The 13,801-nt window shown below is 41.2% G+C and overlaps 1 protein-coding gene across 5 annotated transcripts in view; it reads right to left on the reverse strand.

Annotated features, from left to right (window-relative positions):
* The window catches only part of HIVEP1 (HIVEP zinc finger 1), a 142,221-nt gene that overhangs the window by 28,363 nt on the left and 100,057 nt on the right, over window positions 1–13,801 (reverse strand). For 4 of the 5 annotated variants that reach the window (XM_055322534.1, XM_055322532.1, XM_055322533.1 and 1 more), the window contains exons 4-6: window positions 4,375–10,334; window positions 1,020–1,153; window positions 142–317 (exon numbers count right to left, since the gene is read on the reverse strand). In XM_055322534.1, the coding sequence (XP_055178509.1) occupies window positions 142–317; window positions 1,020–1,153; window positions 4,375–10,334 (6,270 nt within the window). The remainder of the gene's footprint in view (window positions 1–141; window positions 318–1,019; window positions 1,154–4,374; window positions 10,335–13,801) is intronic. The other variant, XM_055322537.1, reaches the window with a different exon arrangement.

Raw genomic sequence — 13,801 nt, forward strand, 5'->3', positions numbered from 1 at the left:
AAGACTACCATGTTGACAAGATGTATTTATATTAATCACTTTAAGCTACCGCATCCTGGGTCAAAGAGTATGTAAAGTTGGATCTTAGCTCTACTAACTCAACGCATATAAAAAGGACCATGAAGCAATGTCATCTCATACCTTTCGTCTTAAAGGAGAAGTTACAGTAAGTGCAGTGGTAGGGGCGGACATCTGTATGGGTCCGTATGTGTTTCTTTAACATACTAGGTTTCTTACAACGTATTCCACATTCTTCACAAATGTACTTTCCTCTTCCCCTGCCTCGGACATATACATACTCTTCATTTGATTTATATCTAATTTAAAGAAAAAAAATGATTAGGGAGATTGGATGCTGTGTCTTTGAGAAAATATTGATGATTAGAATTCAACTTACAAAATACAGCAAGTCACAATCTTTATACTCCATACAAATTTTATGCACATGTAAGTAACAGAATATTCCAGCTTTTTGCATCAACATTTAAAATGCAATAGCTAATTCTAATCAAACAATCTTGATACTAGGTTTAATTTTAGCAGAGTCCTCCCTTTTTCTAAGCCACTCTTTCAAAAGTTGTCTTATTATTAAATTCAGTTACAACTGTAAATATTGAAATATTTCTTGGCTTCGCCAGAACTACAGTCAGCTTTTACCATGTATTCTTCTCATTACCAGATATACAAAGGCATCAGATAGGCAGTAAATTTATCGGACAGCAGATTGCCCAGGGCACTCCTTATTGTAAATCCACATGAAACCCAGAGTTTACCCTGAAAGCAGTTCTTAGCCGCTTCCTAGGACCTACAATGTTTCCTAAATATTTTCTTGATCAGAATGGAATTATTTAACATGATAATCTAACATATATTTTGCCATGAAGATTCTGTTAATAAGCTGAGAAACCTTGCAACATTTATATAAAATTGGCACTGGTAAGTCTTCAGTCACATGAAAGCAAATGTACATTTAAAAAGTGCGTTTAAATGTACATTTAAAAAGTAAAATTTGTACTTGCCCTCCATCAAATATTTTAATTCTTCTTGGTTCACTTTTGATTAAGGAATTTTCTTTATCTTGCTCACTGTTAATTTCAGAGGCATCTTTATTGCTGAATTCAACTACTGTGGACTTTTGATTACCTAATGCTCTCTGAAAGGGAAAAAAAAAAGAGAAACTAATTTAATAAAACTGGAAACACAAACATGCCAATGTTTCACTTGGAAATCAGAACATGGCAGAGAACTGTACATGTAGGTAACTTAAATGGAATGCATTTCGAGGAATTCAACATGTTTACAGGTCATTGGCTCTCTCCCCCTCCCTTAGCTTTCAGCTCTCTGCCTGCACCACAGCAAACCAGGAAATTGTGCGTTGTTTGAGAATCCCACCGCAATCCGCTCACCAACCACTCACACTACAATTTAATTATTAAAGAGCTTTATTCTTTATTCTGCCGGAGACCGGAAAGAGCTGGCTCCCTTGGATGGTATAACTATGTCTTAGACTCCCGAGACACCTGACTACATCCCCTTCAACTTGAACGCACTATAACCGTGCACCTGTCAAGCAGAAGCCTCATTCCCAACAGTCTCCTTGTCTCCTATCATTTTAAACCAGAATGATGTTCCCCTCTATCTTCTCAAAAGTTCCTGAATGCTGATAACTGTGAGACGCTGGTCAGAAGTCAGGCTGTGGCCTCGTAATAATTCTCTAGGAAACTAGGTAACAAACATCAAAGTGATAAACAACATGTGCATTTCCTATGAAGACTTCATAGCGACAGCGCCTTAGGATGTCACACATGTTCCCTCTCCTTGGCCACTGCCATTCTTATATCTCTGGTGAGGCAGGCAGCATAGGAGGTTACGGCCAGTCAGGACGGGCACTCTCGGGGTGAAGTCACTTTTCTGAGGTCAAGCTTAACAGCCAAGGCTCAAACCCTCGTCCTCTGGCCAAAGTCAACGTGAGGCCTGACTTTTCTGATCAAGGGACCATTTTTGTAAACCTTTAAATACCACAGCCCCTAGCAGAGGGCTCTGTATTGACATGACTTAACTACCAGCAAGTGACATGAGAGCGGTGCACCCGCTGGAGATGGATGGAGAGCCCGTGCAGCCGCAGGGGTAACCTGGGGAGCTCCTGTCCTTTTGAGGCCAGGAGTATAGCAAAGCTGCTGGCCCAGTGTCTCAGAAAACTAGTGTGAGGAGCTAATGACACTGACCCTGACAAGCGAAAATGCTTCGGTCTCCTCTTCTCCTGGCAAACACATCGGGTTCCCCACAATCTGCAATGCATACACATCCCTTCCCTTGACTCTATACTGTTAACACTAACCCTACTTTTTAGCTTCTTTTCAATACCTAATTCCCACTTATCTTTCGCTCACTTTCTTACTGTCAAATCTGGCTTCCATTCACCAGTCACCAGTGAGCTAAACATCCCAAGATCCTTATCCCTTCCTTAGTCTTTATACGCTTGACCACCTGGGCAGGCTGTTGTTGATACCTTGCTTCTCTTGGAAATCATTTCACTTCAGCACCTGTCCCTTCTTGTCCATTTTGAATTATAAATACATTAACATCTGGGTTGGGAGTGAACAGTCAATCCAGCACCCAGTCCTCCACAACCACCTGCCCCTACAAACCAAGTCACCAGCGATGTTAGAACTGCTCAGTCCAGGAACCATGTTCATCTTCATCTTTTTGTGACCTATATTTGACTTCTCCGTCTGAGTAGCTTTTCTTGAAATTTTCTCCTTGAGCTATGTGATCCCACTTTCTACTGGTCCTCCTCTTTCCTCTGTGAACCATCTCTTTAGTTTCCTGTGTGGGCTTCCTTTATCCATTCAACCCTTTAAGTAGTAGTGATCCCCAAACTCATCCTGAGCCTTTCTTCCTTCCACCCCCTCTGAGCAAGCTCACTGATTATACCAGTGCACCTAGGAATCCTGACACTTTCCACTGGAAGTCATTGCCTAGCTCCACATCTAGATACACATTCCGGAGGCATTTCTACCAAGGCACTTAGTACTGAAGGGGACCCACTTTTCTGTAGGTACTTCAGGAATATTCATGAAGCTCTGTTTAAATTCTCATAATCAAAAATAAATAAATAAATTCTCATAATCAGGTCTCATCTTCCAAGATTATGAGAGTTAGTAGGTCTAGCATAAAGTCTGGGCATTTAAAAATTAAATTCTGAATGATTTGGATGCACCCTTCTTCACTGAAAATGGATCAATGGGTCGCCATCATCATGCAAATTCTTTGGTCTTTACCTATACTTCCAACTTGAAAGCATGTTGGTGTCTCAGACTTAACACCTTCTGACCATTGCAGAATCCTCAGGGTTCCTTAAAACAAACCAAGTGCTTTCTCACTTCTGTATCATTTCAGCGGACTATCAAAATTTTTCCTTCTTGTTCACTTGAAAAAAAAAATTCCTACTTTTTCGTTTTTTAAAAAGGACTCAGCTGAAGTATCTCTACTTTTGGAATATCTTCCCTGTATTCACACCTCCTCAACCTACTGGCAAAGTTAGAGACTTCCTTCTTAAAAGTGCAATACACCTCTACTGTAACTGTGATACGTAAGTATGTTCTTATTGATAAGCACATACATGTCTATGAGCCTGTATTAGACGCTTGTGAATCTGTAGAGGTCAACCACTTGCCCATCCATTCTGAATGGCAGAGTTCAATACGATCTCCTTACCTATTTATTTATTCTCACTTCAGTGATTTTTCCCATTTTATGAAGTCAAAAATTGATTCCACAAATAACCCCAAAGTAGAGTTTTATGACCTTACTCTCTACATCTCGACCAAATCAACTTAATTATCAAGCATATGAGTCAGCTATTCTGTGACTCTTCTTTTAGCACTAAGATGATTCCAACACTGGGCGGGAGTGGAGACTTGCAAGGCAAGGGGAGAGTGGTCAGGTACACACGGGTAAGTGTGAATGGCTCTCTGCTTATATTTCAAAGTGAAATATAACACTCTTTGATTAGTCACACTTCTGTTCCCCTGCACTAGGGGGGACATACCATAAACGGAATCTCCTACCACTTAGTATAAGAGAAAGATGAAAGTAAAACTATGGTTATCTGTACCATCACATAAGGACTTAAATACTCAGCTCAGGGCAAGTTATTTTCAAATGTTTCAAGATAAAAATCACTGAAGGATTCCCTGTAACCCTTATCAGTATAACTCCCGGGGTAAACTTATCATCCTTTCTTTCGGGTAACTTTATACTTACAGAGCACAATTTGTCACTCAAAATTAAGATAAAATTTCCAATTAAAACATTTAAAGGCACCAAGACACGGCACAAACTATTTGTGAAGATAAATGGTATGTCAAGTACCTTGCTCAGGTTGCTTTTCCACTTGCTTGAATAGACCAATAAATCTGATTTGGAATGGGTAGTTATTGCTTGACAATATAGTGATTTTCCAGTCTTCTGTTTTGAATTAAGGAGAGAAAGAGCAACTTTTGTAGGCAAACCAAGTGGGTTTGGATTACTGGCACTAACTGTCCAATCAGTATAGGCTGAGGTTTTCTGGTCATTCTGAGGCAGATGCAACGCCTTCTGTCTTAACAAGTAACACCACGTAAAGTTGGTTGAGGTCTTCAGGCTGGGGAAAGACAGCTGCTGTGTGTCTCCCACATCAGACACTAAAAGTGTGCTGGTTGCAGCCGGACTTTGCTCTTGGATGCTCTCTTTGTCACCCTGAGTTTTAACTCCTGGGGACTTCCTTTCTTGGTTACTGTCTACACATTCCGAAGGAGAACCCGCAGGAATGGGTGAATTTCTCACTGTAAGAGTTAGTGATGTGGATGACTTGACCTTTTCAAATTCTTGTGGTTCGTTTATGGGTTCTGTAACTAGAGACTTCGAGTGTTCGGGTGACAAATGATCAGCTGGTAAAACATCTGTCAAATGAAGAGCCTCACCGCTAATTTCAGGTTGAGAAAAAATATCCTGTTCCAAGAGCACACCTTCAAGAGGTTCGGTGGTACAAACCTGTCTCACTAAAATGGGTTTCTTCTGTTTATTAACTTCACTAGGTCTTGAACTCAATGGTTCCAAAGGTCTAATCTCTGTTGTACAAACAGCCCCATTCTCATCTTTAGCTCTCTTCTGGTGCTTTTCCATGGCAATATCTAAACTATTTGCTGGGGAAAGCATCCTTTTACTTGAAGCTGAGGATTCTTGCTGGGGGGAAAGTCTACCAACAGACATTTTCTGGGTTATGGACAGGGAATCTGGTGGAGAAAAATTCTGGCCCATCTCTGGGAAAACATTTTCACAAACAAGTTCCTTCTCTGGGTTTGGCAAAGCATTCTGGTGATCTTTTTGCAATTTTGGCATGGAGTTTTGGTCTTCGCTGATTGGCACCATGCTACAATTAGCCTGGCAAATTGGCTGGTTGGATAGATCTTGTGTCACCAGGATTTGTGGCAGAGGTGTGACTGTGGCAAAACAGTATGCTGGAACGTTACTCTGCAGATGCACAGGCAATGCAAACGATGTTGGCACCTTCTGTGCCTGACCACCAAGTGGCCCAAGCTTCAGTGGGGGTTGAGCACATGAATTAGGCATGGCATCTATTAATTTGGTTGGTAACGCTAATGAAGTCCCACGGTGGTCAGCTCCAACTGGATCCGAAAGAACTTGCTTTGGCAAAGAAAGTACAGGACTAGAAGAACAAGACTGGCTTGAAGTGAAAACCTGACAGTGAAGTTGGTATTTCGGAGCAAAGCAATCTTTACTTTTAGAAGACACACATAAACTGGGATTTGCATCTGGTCTGACACTCTGTGTGGACACTTGCAGAGACATCTGTGTGTTTTGATGGCCAAGGGGTGCGTGGATTTGATTTAACAAATTAATACCAAAAAGCTGTTGAACAGGAAGGATGTTAATAGAGCTGGAACTGGAAGCTTCAGTTCGCTGATCCTTAACTAGAGTCTGGGAGTGCAAAGTATTTACAGGAAACTCGGCTAAAGATGCATTAGTGAGCTGAGGGCCCTGAAACGGTGCTGTGTTCGCACCAGGAAGAGCAACTGTTTGGAAAGATGGTGGGTTCACAGGAGACACATGACTATCTGGAGCTATGTTCAAAGATATCTGCCGCATGAGTGGACCTCTCCTTCTTTCTAAGAGAGGCACGTGCCCGGTGACCCCCATGCCAGAAGGGGACCTCAGGGGCTGCAATTCAACAGGTGGTGTTGTTTGAGGTGGGGTTATGCTTCCACAGTCGAATGATTTACTTCTGAAATCAGAGACCTCCATGGAGGTTTGCATGCAGCTAATCTGTTCTGAGGCAGCACGCCTCATTTCCCGGTGAGTTCCAGGAACATTAAGTGTGTTTGAGCCAGCTGGAATCATGAGAAAATCTGCTCTGTTTAGAAAATCGATTTTGGAGGAAGCCTCAGTTTTAGAAATATCCTCTACATCTAACGAAGCTGAGAAACTGGAAGTGTGAGATAAACTACTCTCCCTACTCAGACTCCTGGACAGAGTAGAGTCAAAACTTGACTCTGTTGAAGAATGCTCCATCTCGGCAAGACGGAGCCTCTTCTTTTTGGGTGGCAGCTTCTCTGTTGGCAACTTCGACAAGGTTTCACTACGCTGAGGCCAGCTGAACTTTTCTGATTTTTCCTGATCATAGCCTTGGGCTTCCAGGTCCCGATCCGGCTCTTCTGTGACTAGAATTTCTGGGACTTGGATGTTGTGTTGCCGAACTAGTCGGGAGGGCTGTCCCAGCACATGTCGTTCATTTGAACTCTTTCTCAGACCATCCTGAAGTTCTCCTCTTAGAGCATCTGATGACAGCACAGGCTGGTGAGGGTGAGGTGTATTCTGAGGAGGGAGGCCTTCCTCTAGGGCAATTCCTATTACTTTCAAAGGCCCAGGCTTCCCTGTTCTATTCAGCTCCTGGAAGGTAATGGGGGAACCTCTTTCAAAAGATTCAAACTTGTCGAATGAATTGGGTCTGCTCAGTGAGTTTGTATGCTGAATGACTGAGATCCCGGTTCCTTGCCTCTTCAGCTCTGTCTTGTCCTGGGCAGTTGAACCAAGGTGTTGCTCAGAGATAGGGGACGGCTTTGGATCTGTGGTCTGCTCAGGGCCTCTGGCAACCAACTGGATTTGGGAGGTTTGCAACTGTATGTTTCTGTGCTGCTGGTCACTTGTTATTGCAATATTATGCTTAGACAGAGTGGAAGCGGGGCCCAGAGAATTCTGAAATGGAAGGCCTTCGGAGCTTTTTGGAGAAGCCCCCCTTTCATGTTGCTGAAGTTCATCATCATCTCCAACGCTTTTCATTTTCCTCCTTTTTCTAACCTGGGGTGTCTGTTCCCACACCCCTGTGGAACCAGCAACTCTGTAGTGGAGTATCTGAGGCTGCGTACTATTCGGCACAGGGCTGTGTTCAGATTCTCTCACAGCTACCTTTGTTTTTGGTCCGTGTAACTCTGAGCAGTAAAATTTCTTATGGTTTTCAAAATTCTCCAGTTTTCTATACCTGTTTCTACAGGTTTCACACTCAAACATGGTCCCTCGCCCCTGATGGGACTTCTTTTTTTCTAAATGCGAGCCTGGTGCCAATGACTTGTTCCTTGCCGATACAGTGTCACCAGTGGCACCGCATCCTTGATAGCTCTCATCCAAGGACTGTCCAGTACCAAGCAGGTGATTTTCACTTGCTGAAGAGTCTTCGACCGCTGACTGTCTGACAAGGGTACGGGGATGCGCACTCTGGGGCACAGAAGTGTTAGGTCCTGACACGAAGACATCATCGTAGAAAGCGCCAATTTTGTCATCAAATGACTGGCTTCCTCTCAGTGGGTGGGGGGGAGGTATTATGCTCGCAGGTACTGCTGAATAACCTGTGGTAGGCATAGAGTTACTTCTTGTAATAGGCAAACAGTCAAGGGAAGGTACAGACAGAAGAAACACTTGCTTTGATTTTTCCGTAGGGGTGAAAGGGGACTTTGGTATATCAGAGCTTGAACTTGTTCTCCGTCCCATTGGTTTCAAATCAAACTGAAAAGAATCTTTAAAAATGTATGATTTGGGGGAATCGATACTTCCTCGTCGTGAGAGAGAGGTTCTCCGTGGCTTTACACTATCCAGCTGCTTATCATCCACCAAGGCTTCGTTGTCGGAGATAAGCTTTGATATCCGTTCTTCAAGTGTTTTTGTTGCCAAGGGTGGGCGCATCTGACCTGGTAAAAGCAATGCTTTTTCATTTGTTGACAGAGTTGAGGGTGCTGGTGTATTGATACGAGGTGCAGGGGGCCCATTATTCTTATTTGAGTCTTGTTCCATGGTGGGTAACGCTCTGGCAAAGGGAGTCGGCGGACTCGCTGTCTGGTCGGCACTTTCAGAACGTGAAAAGTAACCAGAATCTGTACTTCCCAAGCTTCGAGGACTCAGCAGTTTTCCTTGTTGCTCTTGGGGGCAGTCGGTAGCCTGCTGCCTTTGTAGTTGGGCATGTACCGTTCCTATGTGTGGTTCTTGTTTCCCTTCTGGCTGACTCACATCCCCTTTCTGACGAGACTTCTCGTCAGTCTCTAGGGAGGATGTCCGGGCTGAGTGGGACAGTACACTGGCTCCCTGAAGGTCCTTCTGCTTCTGTGCACTAGACAGTTCAGCCTTGGAATCCGTAAGCTTTGGGCTGTCAACTCTTAAAGGGGACATGCTGACCGGGTGGACCACAACTTTTGGTAACTCTGTCACAGCTTGTGATTCTGAAGCTTTGTCCTGTAGTGAAAAGTCACCCACCACGTGGTCTGGTTTGCTTGGAACGGAGCTTGATTTTGGTAAAGCTTCAGCATTTGAGATCATTTTCATTATTTGCACAGGCTGCAGGTCCATGGAGGCCAGATCGTTCTGTCTTTCATCAGCAGCACCCTCCTCATCACTCTCCCCACTGTCTTCTACGTCTGAGTGGATACTCAGTGCTTTGGGGGACTCCTGTGACAAGAACAAACCACCAGCATCCGGTTGTAAGACAAGACCCAGTTTGATAGTATGTGCATGGGATTTTTTGTGCTTGTAAAGATTGCTTTTAGTCTTAAATGAAAATCCACAGGTCACACAGGGATAGGGTCGCTCTCCGGTATGGGAGCGGATGTGCTTTAAAAGCACGCTGGGCTTTGCACAAGCTCTATTGCAATACTCACAAATATATTTTCCTTGTTTTTTGGGCTTCTGATCTTTCAGAAGAAGATTGCACATTTGTTCCACGCTATGGTTAACGACAGAGGCGACAGGAGTCGAATTATAAACTGGCGGGAGAGCTGACTGTGTAGAATGGGCTGGACTTACTGACATCGGTGAAGCAGAATCCATTTGCTGGTTTTGAGGAGTAACCTGAGTTCTACTGGAAGGTGAGGTCAGAGCCACAGATGACGTCACTGCTATATGATAAACCTGTTCGATTTTGGCATTCTCTTGATTTTGCAGATTTGCCAACGACCTCGTGAAAGCTGGACACACTGGAAGCTGCTGATTTTGTTGGTTAGGTTTGGAAACAAAGTGTTCGTGTTGATGGTATGACTGAGAAATTGACTGAACTGTGGCTTGCTCATTCTTCTGAGTGGCAGACACATGCACTACGTATGAGGTACAAGGAGAAGGCTGTGATTCAGAAACAAATTCTTGCGGGGTCTGATTTGGGGTATCCGTTGAGCTGTTGTTTAACTGAGAAGGGGGTCGTACAGTTTTATTTGGTCTCAGTTTTTCAATCTTAACTGCACAAGACGAGCCCTTTCGGGACAAGGTGCTCAGCTCTGGCTCCATTGCTTTCAGTAAGACATCGAATGCGGTGTTTGTGTAAGAGGAAGAAGTAGGACTACGAGTGGAGGAGATACATTCACTGTGGTCAGTCCTGGTTTTACTTGACGAAGAACCAGAGTCACATTTTGTGTCCAGGAAGTCTAACTCGGTGGGGTCAGAGCCTTCCGATCCCCATCGACGCAGTTCAGATGCGTGCGGCAGAAACAAGGGCTTCTTTGGGGAGACAGAGTCTTCGGATTTAGGGGTCTCGGCAACTACCCCAGGTGTTTCTCCGTTTTGTTTGGTAAACTGCTTCCCATTTTTTACAGGACTAGGATTCTGTTTTTTGTGAGACTCTGAAGCACTCTGAAGAATGGCAAAAGATGACTCTTCTGTATTTTGTTTATGTTTTGCCTGAAGAGGATTCCTCAGTGGGGATTTTGGTATTTTTTTCAGGTGATTCTCAGCTACAATCTTTTTTCGTTTCACACCTTTAAGTGACTCTGAAGTTGCTTTAATGCCAGCCTCTAAGATTTCTGTTAAAACAAATTAAAAATAACAATTGGTAAAATGGTATATACACTCTATTCATATTTTTAGAATTAATATAATCAGAAGAGCATTATGACAACTGAAGAAGGTAGTTTAAGGAAAGCTTATTTTGGATAAAGCTGTATTGGGACATTCTGGCAACTTTAAGAATACTGGCAATCAAAATCTATTGAAACAATCACACAAAGACCTAAGTGTACATTTCCAGAATGTTGTGTTACTCACTTGACCATCTCTCTCACCAAGGTCCGAGAACCAGATCTTTCAATAACTAAATTATCCTTCCCCTTCACATTGATAGCCGAGGACTCTACACAACAGTCTGAGACCTGCCCCATCCGCAAGAAAATTCAACCTTTTAATGCTGGGTAAGGCAAACTTCTTAGCAAATTTTTAAGAGTATTGTTTTAAAATATGCAATATTGATATTCTTATAAGAAAAAAAGCTATTATACAATGATTTTTAGAGGAAACATACCTCAGATGATCATGAGATATTAGCTGGTAGAAGCATGAAGAATTGCTAATAGAGCAATTTTATCAATGAACAAAAACTTTATGAAAATAAAAAAACTTACGTATTTGTGGTTCTTCATCAACACAATTTAAAAGTCATAATGTTATAATGACCCTTAGTTTAAAAAGAAAATCACCATTTTAACTGAACAAAATATTCTTTTTTTAAAAAAGATTTTATCTATTTGAGAGAGAGACAGAATGCATGCGTGAGAGAGAACAAGTGGGGCAGAGGGAGAGGGAAAAGCAGACTCCCCATCAAGCAGAGTGCCCAATGTGGGGGCTCCAGGATAATGACTTGAGCTGAAGGCAGACACTTAACTGGGCAACTCAGGTGCCCCAACTGAACAAAATGTCTATGTTTCTTTGTCATTGATGACAAGAAGGGAGATAGAGCTAAATGCTGGAGGGAAAGGATGAAACTACCTCCCTTTCTGGTTGTGTTGAAAGTAAATCAGTATTTAAATGGCATCAACCACTCACAATCTCTGTCAACTATTATATTTTTGAGCAGTGATTACTTGTCATAATTTCATTTGTTTCCATTTGCTGGATCCTTGGGTACACAAACAAAAATTATTCAAGCTCACATTATTTATTTGTACAAAAGTCAAATACTCTAATTCCTGATTATCTTCAAATAGCGGTTGCAATGCATGTATCTGAAATTCATATTAGACCAAAATGCCTACATCATAATAACCACTTTATATTAACTGAAGATAAAAATTTACATAAGATAAAAAATATCCTAGTCATCCCGTGATTATCAGTTTATATGCTGTCATAGATTAACTTAACGAAAAATACATTACTAACATGCTAATGAGACATTTACCCATCATAATCAAAAGAGAAATAAAAGTAGGGAGATGCCTTGTAACTAAGATATTGGAGCTAAGAAAAATAAGGAAAGGAAAGTATCAGGTTTGTTGATAAGAAATGATGTTGAGCAAATCCCTTCTATGCTTTGATCCACTCATTTATAAACTGTTTCCCACTGGTTTTCCCTTTCCAAGATGAATGTAATGAAGTTAATGATATACTTACTCTGTGCCTCGTATTAACCATGCCAAGCAAATGGGAGGAAAAGAAAAGTCATACTCGTCATCTGGGGTGAGTTGCTTCCCCAATCATTTCCAAAAAGCATGGAGGTGGGTTGTAAGAAAGGTAAAAGCCACTATGTTGTCAACACACATATAAAAACAGAAGAGAAACCAAAGGAGCAGCAGTTCAAACTGTCAGAACATTCGGAAATACAAGAGATTTCTACAAAATCTGCTCATGGGGCCTCTAGGTGGCTCAGTAGTTGAGCATCTGCCTTGGGCTTAGGTCATGATCCTGGGGTCCTGGGATCGAGTTCCACATTGGGCTTCATGCAGGGAGCCTGCTTCTTCCTCTGCCTGTGTCTTGTCTCTCTGTGTCTTATGAATAAATAAATAAAATCTTAAAAATAAATAAAAGTAAGTAAAAATAAAAATTAAAAAATCTGCCTCTGCCAAACCCTATCTAGGACCTAAACAGATCCTTGGTTGGTAGATGGGTTTACTTTGTTATGTTTTACGTGTTTTTTGGAATAAGCTTTTATTTTTAGACAAAGTAATTTGTAAAAAAATAAATAAATAAAAGAAAATAAGAATAAAATTAAAACAATGTCTTACACTCCAAAGGAAAATGTAAAAATTCAACCCACAGGCAAAACACCCAGAAATACCACACTAACTTTTCAAGGGATTCTATACACCATCCTATGTATGTCTTAAACAGAAAGAGTAAAATTTAACTGTACTTAAAATGAAGCTGAAGTGAAAATAAAGGAAAACTACACTTAAATCTGTATTTCTTTATAGAGATACTACTTTCCTAAAAAAAAATTCCTCTGAAGTTAAGACTTTGAAAAAAAAAAAAAACATATTTTAAACAGATTTTCTGAACTACATGCATCAATTTTAAATGAAGACCGACTCCTCTCTCTTTTGTCAAAGTATATAACATTTACATTCAATTTGCATAGTTGTTTACTCTTGGTTTCTCTAGTTGAATTTTAACACTTTCTTGGTGCTAATACATCAATTTTTTCTTTCAAAACTCTGCATACTTCTTTGCTTTCTGGTAGTGATGCAGAAGTGGAGAAGCTCAGAGCCAGCCTGACTGGGTGGCCTCTCCTCTTTGGGGTGACTTCCCTTTTTTCCTGTCTGTATGTCTGCAAAATTCTTTATTTCTCAAGTCCTATAAATAACTAGGAGTCAGCATGGAGTTTATCACTATACAATTTTTGATATTTTGTTTTCCCCTAGAACACAGGGACCTTCTCTAAAGGAGAAGCATTTCATTTCAGAAAAATTTTCTTTTATTATATCTTCAAATAGATCTTTTCTGACCAATTTTTTTTCTTTGGGTTGGGCTCCCTTATAGACACCAATTATCTTTATAACAGATCACCCTTACAATGATTTAAATTGCTTCCATTTTGAGGGTTTTTCTTTTGCCTTCTTTAGAATTATCTGAAGCTTTTCCTTTTGTTACTAACTCAGTTTTCGAGGCATTAAGTTCCTTATTGTTTCAAATTTATTTATTAGTTTTGGGTGAATATTGTTTTGTTCTCATCTTGTTCCCTTAGTTCCAGATTTCCTATTTCATCTTATTTTATTGTCTCATACTATGTTTGGGCTGTCACTTTAATAAATTTATGATCTTATTAAGTTCAATGCTTAAACACTTCTGTTTCTGAGGTAATATTTTCTGTAAGGCTAAGTGTTTGGCCTATCTTTTCATGTTCTGTCTGCTTTTCTATTGCCTGAGATCGTGGTGGGGAGTATTGAGGGGGTGGCATTTGGTGGAGACTATATTCCTAATGGTCTTTTTGTGAGTTGTAGTCACTCTTCTAAGATTTTGTCAGGTCTCCTTTAATAGGGTTCACTTTCCTTGTTGGAGA

Source organism: Nyctereutes procyonoides, unplaced genomic scaffold (genome assembly GCF_905146905.1).
Source record: "Nyctereutes procyonoides isolate TBG_1078 unplaced genomic scaffold, NYPRO_anot_genome, whole genome shotgun sequence".
Taxonomy (NCBI): domain Eukaryota; kingdom Metazoa; phylum Chordata; class Mammalia; order Carnivora; family Canidae; genus Nyctereutes; species Nyctereutes procyonoides.